Genomic DNA, 9,802 nt, shown 5'->3' on the forward strand with positions numbered 1-9,802 from the left:
CAGGACCACATCCTGTGAAACGCTGGTGTTTTGGGGGGTAGATCCTGACTACTCTTATGCACTTGGTAATATTGGAACAACTCTCCCGGACCTTGATCTAGAAGGTTTTACTGATAAGGAGACCGCCCCAAAGAAACCTCAACAAACCTTGGCGAGTGCTCTTTATGGTAAACACGTTCATGATTTGGAGGAGCGATTCGATATGACCCCGAGACAAAAGGCAGTTTTAGCTTGTCTCAAGGGGGCTCATGCCCAGGATTTTTTGACTGTTGTTCCCATTGAAGGTCTTGGGCAATGGATGTCGGCAGTTGAATACAGAGCCATCCTTAAATACCGGCTTATGATTCCTCTTTTCCCTCCAGATGAATCATGCCCCATTTGTAAAAAAGCTTGTTTGGATAGATTTGGTGAGCATGCCCTCCACTGTAAGGAATTGCCGGGATTCAAGTATCGTCATGACTGGGTTAGAGATGTCTAATGGGATGTGCTTAGGCATGCCGGGATCTCAGCCAAGAAAGAGGCACCTGTTAACTTTTTTTCTGATCCGCGAGAGGGAAGATCTACCTTGCGTCCTGCGGACGTTCGTGTGTTTGGCTGGGCAGGGGGTAAGCATGCGTGTGTTGATCTCACTGGGGTGTCCCCGTTGGTGGGGCTGAGAGACAGTGGCTTCGTACCGGGACAGACGGTTTTGAGAGCGGAATCTAGGAAGGTTGCTAAGCATGAGGCAACGTGTTTGGAGAATCAGCACGTGTTCATTCCCTTTGCCTTCGACACATTTGGATCCCTAGCTCCCGAGGCGGTTCGCTTCTTGGAGCGAGTGCAAAAGGTGGTCCACAGTGACTCGCAGAGCCCGAGGAACCAAGGATTTATATTTAGTAGGATAGGCTTTGCGATTCAAAAGGGGATAGCGGCGCAGCTTGTTGCTCGCTTACCCATTATCCAGATGTAGCTCGCTTTGTGTTATATAAAATATTATAACCAAATTGACTAGTATTATTACTCATGCGTTGCAACGGGGCACATCAAATGCATTGCATGTATTACCAATAAAACACTACTACCAACAAAATCCAAATTACAATCCGATGTATTACATGTATTATCAATACTCTAAATAGCTAATTACTTGCCAAAAGCCAAAACATAGTCATAAAATATAATGTGACCTCGTTTATTCTTGAGAATAGAGTAGCCATTGATGTTCAATTAGATCTTCTTGAAGTTGATGATGAGCCGATCTATCTCTAATATGAAGATGACGCTCGATGAAGTCCATAAACTCAGTTGTGTGATCGCGCGACAATTCAGGGAGATCATCAAGTTGATCATACTCGAAGTTAAGATTATCACCATCATCGCGCTCATCTTCAATGATCATATTATGTAAAATAACACACGCTTTCATTATAGTTGTTAGTTCACTCACTTTGAACATCCGAGACGGTCCTCGAATTATTGTAAATCTTTGTTGAAGTACACCAAATGCTCGCTCGACATCTTTTCTTGCCGATTCTTGTGCTTTTGCAAAATATTTATTCTTATTCCCTCTTGGTGATGGAATCGTCTTCTCAAAAGTGCGCCACTTAGGATAAATACCATCTGCAAGGTAATATCCCATTGTATAACCGTGACCGTTGACTGTGTAATTGACTGGAGGAGCACGTCCTTGCGCAAGTTCCGAGAAAATAAATGACCTCTCTAACACATTAATGTCGTTATGTGAACCAGGCATACCAAAAAATGCATGCCATACCCAGAGATCATATGAAGCAATCGCCTCTAAAATAATAGTAGGTTCACGAATATGGCCAGAGTACATACCTTTCCAGGCCGAGGGACAATTTTTCCACTTCCAATGCATGCAATCGATACTTCCGATCATTCCAGGGAATCCTCGTTGTTCACCAACAGCCAGTAATCAACTAATATCGTCAGGGGTTGGTGACCGTAGAAATTCAGTTGAAAAAACACTTACTATTGTTTCACAAAAAATTTTTAGGCTCTCCATTGCGGTGCTTTCACCAATGTGTATGTATTCATCCATAAAATCTCCGGTAACCCCGTACACCATCATTCTTAATGCTGCAGTTATCTTTTGCATAGCAAAGAACCCAAGTCTTCCGGCATTGTCTCGTTTTTGAACGAAGTACGGCTCGTTAGACTCTACCTCATTTACAATACAGAGAAATAGAGGGCGTCTAATCCGAAATCTCCTTCGAAATATATTCGAGGGATATACTGGATCTTCTACAAAATAATCAAGAAGAAGACGCTCGTGACCTTGAATACGATCACGTTGAATAAACTTACGACGTTGGCGATTATCACAATAACTTGATGACTGTCCATCGATATCCTCATTAAGTTCAACATCGCTCTCATTTTCAGAGGACAAGTATGTCAATAATTTGCAAAAGAACGTAGGAGCCATGTGATGAAAATCCTATGCTATAAATAAAGTTAAGTATGTTAACATATCAAATACTAGTATACTAATTTGTGTGTCAACTGCTGAGACAAATTTACTAGTACACATTCACAGTCAATATATTTAAAGAATGAAAAAACATGTTTCAGATGTAAACCAAATGGACCTATATGCACTTATAAAGACACATGCTTGCAACCCTTTTAATCTATTACTGTCAAAAAAAAAATAATGGATAAGAATCCATTTAACATAAAACCAAAACAATAAACAGTAGCAAACTGGAAACACTCTGCAAGTTTGTAAAAAGTATAAGTATAATCCAGAAGTAAAACATGACTGTATCAAGAAATGCGATTTTATATTCACTTTTAACTCTTATATGCATTATACTTACCATTTACAACCAAAATAGGCAATTTCTAACCATTCACAGTAATATACATGTTATTTGGTCAAAGCACATTCTAGTTTATTTCAATTTGCCCAAGGCTAACTATTTATGATACGTATAAGGTGTGTACATATGTTACCTGTTTCATATGTTGATCCAAGTCTGCAGTAATGTCTGAAATAAGATGAATGTATGTCAGGCAAACAGTTAGCAAGAAAATGTTATAATAAACTCATGATGCTTTAAACTATGATGATATTTTATAAAATTGACAATATGAAACATAATTAATACACGGGTTCACATGAATATTTTTCAACTGAATTTGGACAGAAGAACCCTGCTGGACAAAATACCTCGCGACTACTGGTTACAGCTGCCCAGACATCTGCTCCACCACAAGTATTACTAAAGGTGTAGGGGTCAGCCGACCCTATGAAATTTTGACACCGACCCCTACTAGTATCAACATCAACAAAAATGTGTCAAGCATTTCATCATACACCTAGCGTGCGTGCTAACTCATAGCAGAACAAAACAGAGACATGTAGTCATCCTAAGACTAATAAAAGGCAAAAACCCAAGACGAACAACCCTTGACATTTTCTAGAACAATTGCAATGCAACACAACAAAATGACAAAAAGCACAAAACCTACAATATAGTGTACAACAGTAAATGCAAATAGTTAGACGAAATTGTTATATTATAAATTAGCCCAACATTCAAAATTCCAATTCACAAACCTGCATCTTTAATTTTTGTTGTGCATTGCAATTAAAACAATAATTTTGCATAATCAATTTTGACTAATTTCGTCACAAAACCCTAGAAGTTGCATAATAGGGCCTGCATCAAAATTTATCAAAGGAGAATCGAGCTGGGAACATACAAACCAACAATATGAATGAATTACAAAAGATATATGGATTTGAAGATGAATTACCATAGAATGGAGAAAGAATGTCTGAGAAGATCACAAAAATGAAGGCTTTTTTTTCTCTTGGCTAATAATACCCAATTTGATTAACTCAGGGATTGAGAGGAAGGAATGAGCGCCAGAAGAAGATAGGCGGGAGAATGAGGGAGGGAGTTGGAAATTAAGTGCTTTGACAATGCTCTAAATTTGGAGATCCACCACCGTAGCATTTTATTAAAATTTGGAGATGGGGAATGAATTGGAGTCCGTTTTTAGATGTTTTCTTTAAATTTTAGAGATGAAGATAGGAATAGGGAACCAATTGGAAATGCTCTAATTATTGGATATTAAACAGGTATTGACATAATTTTTGAAGAAATTGGATGGCGTCATCTTCTTTCCGTCTTCATCTTTATCTATTATAACCCGAGTTGAGTTCTTTCGTCATAAAAACTTCACAGTTTTACATCAAATAATTCTAAGGTTCGTACGCTTAAAAAAGTGTGTCCTTCAAATTCCCCAATTAATATACGTATTACATACCACCAGACTGAGCTGAGGCATTCAATTATTCTCCGTGATGATGGCTTGTAATGTTTGGCCGCGCCCTGTAACGTTCGGCCCCATAGTCGTCAACCGACACGATTCGCTGGCGCTCTCAGTGTCCCATGCACAGCCATTCCCTTACGGTCGTTCCCTAAATGCATTGGCGATGGTGGCGGCGATTGAAGAAGGTGGAGCTGAAGTTGATGTCGTGGATCTGGACTCTGGTTGGTTAGTTCCGTCGTTAACCAATATTGTAATGATTGTGTATGTTTAGGCTATAATATAACAATCATAACATCGGAAGTTGGTGAGGAGAATTTATGGATATGGAGATGCATTTATAGGTTGGAATGTTAACGGTTATTGGTGGTTATGGATGACGGTTATAAAGTGGTTACTAGAGAAAGGACACAACGGTTAATCAAGTCGTTTAATGGTGTCTTGTAATTGCAATATACATTCTTCATGTTTAAAATATTTGAAAAAGAAAGTGGTGGTTGTATAAGAGTTGGATAAATCAGTTTAATATTATAATATAAAAAATAAAAGAAGGAAAAAAGATAGGGGTAAAAAGATATACACGAAACTTTGTTTAAAAAAGTTATATAAATTAGAAAAAAAAAATTAAGGATAAAAAGATGGGGAAAGGTTAGCCGTGATAAGGAAAATTACAAAAGATAAACTTATTTTTTGCATCAAATTCTAAATGTAGTAGAGATAATTTATTATGTGGGTATATTTGGGCTTATGTATAATGATAAGTGCGCTTCTAATTAAATATTTGGGTTTATGTGAGATAGGGGATATGAAAATCTTTTTTTTTATAAGTCGATGTTTTCATTCCTTGGATTCTCTAACTTGATCGCATAGATAGAACAGAAGAGACGGTTACTTTCTCTTGTTCTTCATCAAATTCATAGGATCATCAAAATCAACTTCCATCTATATAATCTCTGTCTGACCCGATAAATCAATGCGTGTAACCCGCAAATAGGTTTATCTTATAAAGTGATTCACGATTCAGAGATTAATCCAGCCAATTTTTCAAGAAACCAAGGTTAAATCAAGAATACATGTTTGCATCATTGATCGAATTCATCATCCAGGTACGCAAATATACAACATTAACTTACTGTACGTAGGAGCCGAAGTATTCAGGTAGGTGGATTTTTGGTCTGCAACATGCGCCCATTTGCTTGTACTCCATCTTGGAAACCTTGAGAGTCAGCTACAAATTACACTAACAAAGAAAGAAAATGTCCTTTCACTATTTGACTTGTAATTTTTTTATATAAAGGAACGTCGACAATGTTAAACGAGACGATATTTAAGGGCGGTTCGGTAAATCTCATGGGGTGGCTTGGAGGAGATTTAAATAATAGTTCGTTTATTATTTTTAATAAGTTAGTCTTATTTTATTAAGTTAGTATTATCCTAAAACCTATTTGAGTTGGGTTCAAATTGTGTATTTGAGTACGAGTAGGACTCGAATTAAGGTTGTTATATAAACCCTTGGTTCACATAGGTTTATTAAGTTTTTTAGCTCGTCTTTTCTTAATAAAAAAAAAGTGTCCTTTGTTTGTCGAGGAAAAACTCCCTGTGTCCAAAGTTGCAGTTTAGTTTCATTCATTATTATTATACTATTATTTTGGTTTTGTTTGTCAAACCATATACATAAAGTTGTGTGGTTGCTACAAAAGAAAAAGAATATTAATTCTTTGTTGATTCGTACACCAAAGAAAAAGGAACAGAGCCTAGAAAATCAAATTTGGCTTCTTAATCTGCAGATACCTTCAAGATCAGTTCTTGATTATTAGTTAACTCTGCTGTGCCAAATTTAACAAGTGGTATCAAAGCCAGTCGCCAAATCACATTCGTACGTAATCGAGTTTAGTCGATCGAAGTCCAGCCAAGAGATTAGTCTCACGGACGGTTGCCTTTGGCGATTATCCGGGTCTGTAGATCGTAAACAAACTCGTGGTGAGAAAAGAAGCTGGCGAAGAAGGAAACGATGGTCGATACGTCGTTTGTCGCCGGTATCAAGCGTTTGAACCAAACTAATTACCGTGTTTGGTCGACATGTGTTATGTCATACCTTCAAGGTCAGGACCTTTGGGAGGTAACAAACGGAACCGAAACGCATGTGCCAAGAAACGACACCGGAGGTGCCATCGGAAAGTGGCGAGTAAAAGTCGGGAGAGCGTTGTTCGTGTTAAAAACAACAGTCGAAGAGGAGTTGTTAGATCACTTTCAAGAATCCGAAACACCGAAGCATGCATGGGATATTCTTGAACGACTATTCACGAAGAAAAGCGACACCCGATTACAACTTCTTGAAAACGAGTTGCTTTCGGTTACTCGGAAAGATATGACGATTCCAAAGTACTTCCATAAAATGAAATCGCTTTGTCGCGAGATTGCCGATTTAGATCAGCAATCAAGGATCGGAGACGCGGGGATGAAACGGATTATTATTCACGGGTTGAGGCCGGAATTTCAGTCGTTTGTCGCTGCTGTTCAAGGTTGGCCGAATCAACCGTCACTCTCGGAATTTGAAAATTTATTATCCGGACAGGAATCCTTAGCCAAACAGATGGCCGGTGTGTCGGTCTCCGCTGTACCAAAGCAAGAAAACGAGGCGTTGTTTGCGGGCAAAGGAAAAGGAAAGTTCAAACCCAATCACGGTTACAACAAAAAGAAACCGTGGGATCGAAATAAACCCGAGGAACAAAACCAACAGGAAGGAAACGTTGATCGAAAGAATTGGAACCGCAATAAAAAGGGTAACGTCTGTCGTTTAAAACTTTTAAGTGTTATAATTGTGGCATGCGAGGGCACATCGCACAGTATTGTACAGCGAGTGCAACTGAAGAAGGGAACGCCGCGACAACGCAAAATTGAACTGAAGAGCCTTGGGATGCCGAGGCCCATTATGCCGGAATTGAAGAAGTTCATGCGTTAATGGCTACGATAAAACCTGCTTTAAATTTATTAAATGATTGGATTGTGGATTCGGGTTGTTCGAATCACCTAACGGGTGAAAAGGAGAGATTAAAGAACCCGGTTAAATACGAGGGTAATCAGGTGGTAGTTATAGCCGATGATTCGCGACACGGCATAGCTCATATCGGTGAGGTTGATCTCTCACCAGATTCTGAGGAAAGTGGTTTTGTTCTTAAAAACGTGTTTCATGTTCCCGGTATGAAAAAGAACCTGTTATTAGTTCCTCAAATCACCGACACCAGACGATATGTTCTATTCGGGCCAAACGAGGTGAGTATTTTCGATAAGTTTGAAACTAAATCCATACCGGTGATTCAAGGGAGAAAGAAAGACTTGGTTTATGTATTGTCAGCCGGGACTTCGTATGTGAATAAGGTGAAAAAGAATCTAAACGCAGATCTGTGGCATCAAAGTTTAAGCCACGTCGGGTATGATAAACTTCAATTAATCGTGAAAAAGAAGCTGGTGGCGGGAATACCCGAACTCGAAGTAAAAACAGATGTGGTGTGTGGCGGTTGTCAGTTAGAAAGGCTCATAAGCAACCGTTTGAGAACTCTAGTTATCGAGCTAAAGCCCCTCTCGAGCTAGTTCATACCGATGTGTTCGGTCCGGTGAAATAACCGTCAATTAAAGGTATGAGTTATATGATATCATTTATTGATGATTATTCGAAATAGTTGTGGGTATATTTCATGAAAGAGAAATCCGAGGCGTTTGAACGTTTCAAAGATTTCAAGTTAAAAGCCGAACGGGATCTAAAGAGGAGCATCGAGTGTCTTCGTTCCGATAATGGAGGCGAGTATACATCTCGTGAATTTTTTTTGTTTCTAAAAGAAAATAGAATTAAATGCCAACTAACGTGTTCTAACACTCCCGAGCAAAACGGGGTTTCGGAGAGAAATAATCGCACCCTAACCGACATGATCAGAAGCATGATGCACAACAAAAATGTACCGGGGAGATTTTGGACGGAGGCAATGAGTACCGCTGCGTTAATAAGTAACCGATTGCCACAACAAGGAATGAGCTACGAGTTACCATACGAGAAGATGTTCAAAATCCAACCGAATGTTAGATACTTTCGAGTTTTTGGATGCGTGTGTTACGTGTTCATCCCGGGGCATCTCAGACACAAGTTGGAGAAAAAGGCAACGAGATGTATTTTTGTTGGTTACGATAATGAAAAGAAACGGTGGCGATGTTGTGAGCCGAGTACCGGGCGAATTTATATGTCTCGGGATGTAATATTTGATGAAAATTCATCATGGTGGTCACCAAGTAAGGAAGTCTTGCCCGACACAAGTGACCTACAGAAAGAGTATGATGAGTATGTTACGGTTCAGGTTGGTGACAACGACCTAGAAGAACAATCTGAACAAACAACTAACACCGAACCTGAATTTTCGGTAACACGAAACGGGCCAAGTTCTGATCCATGGCGAACCGGGTAGTTAGTTAGCCAAACGAACAGTCAAACTAGCACCTCAGCTGTACCAGTTAATACCGAAGGTGATGTACCGGCTGTCCGGAGGTCCGAACGTGTTAGTAAACCGAACCCGAGGTATGCAATGTCGAGTTACTTGTTAGTCAAGAAACTGAACGTGAACCCTTAGAGCAGGCTCTACGGGATCCTAAGTGGATGGAAGCCATGAAGCAAGAGTTAGATGCTTTAGCCAGTAACGAGACCTGGCATCTTGTTCAGAAGCTGGGTGATGTAAAACCGATTTCGTGTAAGTGGGTTTTTAAAATTAAAAGACGGGCCGACGGGTCGATAGAAAGATATAAGGCTCGATTAGTGGCTCAGGGTTTTTCACAGGAGTACGGGATCGATTATGAATATACGTTTAGTCCCGTAGCTAAACTCGTTTCGGTTCGAGTGATTTTAGCTATTGCCGCGTGCAAAGATTGGGATTTATGGCAAATGGATGTTAGTAATGTGTTTTTGTATGGCGATCTGGATCGTATAATATACATGGATCAGCCGGGAGGTTTTGTAAGTCAAAATTTTCCTAATTATGTTTGTCAGTTGAAGAAAGCAATTTACGGCTTAAAACAGTCACCGCGGGCCTGGTTCGGAAAGATTGGTGAGTTTTTGGAACTCAACGGATTTGTTCCTACAATAGCCGATACCAGTGTGTTCGTCCGAGTCGAAGGTGACAAGACCACCGTTGTCCTCGTTTATGTGGACGACTTAATTATAACCGGCTATTTTGTAAGTCCCCCCCGGGGCGTCGCCGATCGATACGAGATCCGCACGAGGTCTAGGAGTGCGGAATCCTCCTAGACTCGTTTATTGGTGTAAAGATGAAGAACAAAAACACGTACACGAACAAATACACGAACAAATACACGAACAAATACAAGAACGGGATAATCAAATCTGCAGATTCTTATATAATAATCAAAACACGTTACATACCGTAACCAAACAGAAAACACGACTGACCCGAGGTGAGCTCTACCTCTGGTCGTCTCACACGACTCTCCTTGTCTCTTACTCTCTCTAAACAAA

At 39.6% G+C, this 9,802-nt stretch overlaps 2 protein-coding genes across 2 annotated transcripts; both read right to left on the minus strand.

Annotated features, from left to right (window-relative positions):
• Nucleotides 1-1,171: 1,171 nt before the first annotated feature.
• Nucleotides 1,172-1,819, minus strand: LOC143575211 (uncharacterized). The gene has a single exon (XM_077059637.1). It carries the CDS (start codon nucleotides 1,817-1,819, stop codon nucleotides 1,172-1,174), a length of 648 nt encoding a protein of 215 aa, XP_076915752.1.
• A 99-nt stretch (nucleotides 1,820-1,918) lies between these two features.
• LOC143575212 (uncharacterized) lies at nucleotides 1,919-2,431 on the minus strand. Its single transcript, XM_077059638.1, has one exon. The coding sequence runs from the start codon at nucleotides 2,429-2,431 to the stop codon at nucleotides 1,919-1,921; it is 513 nt and encodes a 170-aa protein (XP_076915753.1).
• Between the last annotated feature and the right edge of the window lie 7,371 nt (nucleotides 2,432-9,802).

Source organism: Bidens hawaiensis, unplaced genomic scaffold, assembly GCF_021521415.1.
Source record: "Bidens hawaiensis isolate Kalapana, Puna unplaced genomic scaffold, B.hawaiensis_p1.1 tig00027307_1, whole genome shotgun sequence".
Lineage (NCBI taxonomy): Eukaryota > Viridiplantae > Streptophyta > Magnoliopsida > Asterales > Asteraceae > Bidens > Bidens hawaiensis.

Excerpts from the sequence above, each read along its gene's own strand:
- LOC143575211 (XM_077059637.1), bottom strand. The coding sequence starts at position 1,819 with ATGTACTCTGGCCATATTCGTGAACCTACTATTATTTTAGAGGCGATT.
- LOC143575212 (XM_077059638.1), bottom strand. The coding sequence starts at position 2,431 with ATGGCTCCTACGTTCTTTTGCAAATTATTGACATACTTGTCCTCTGAA.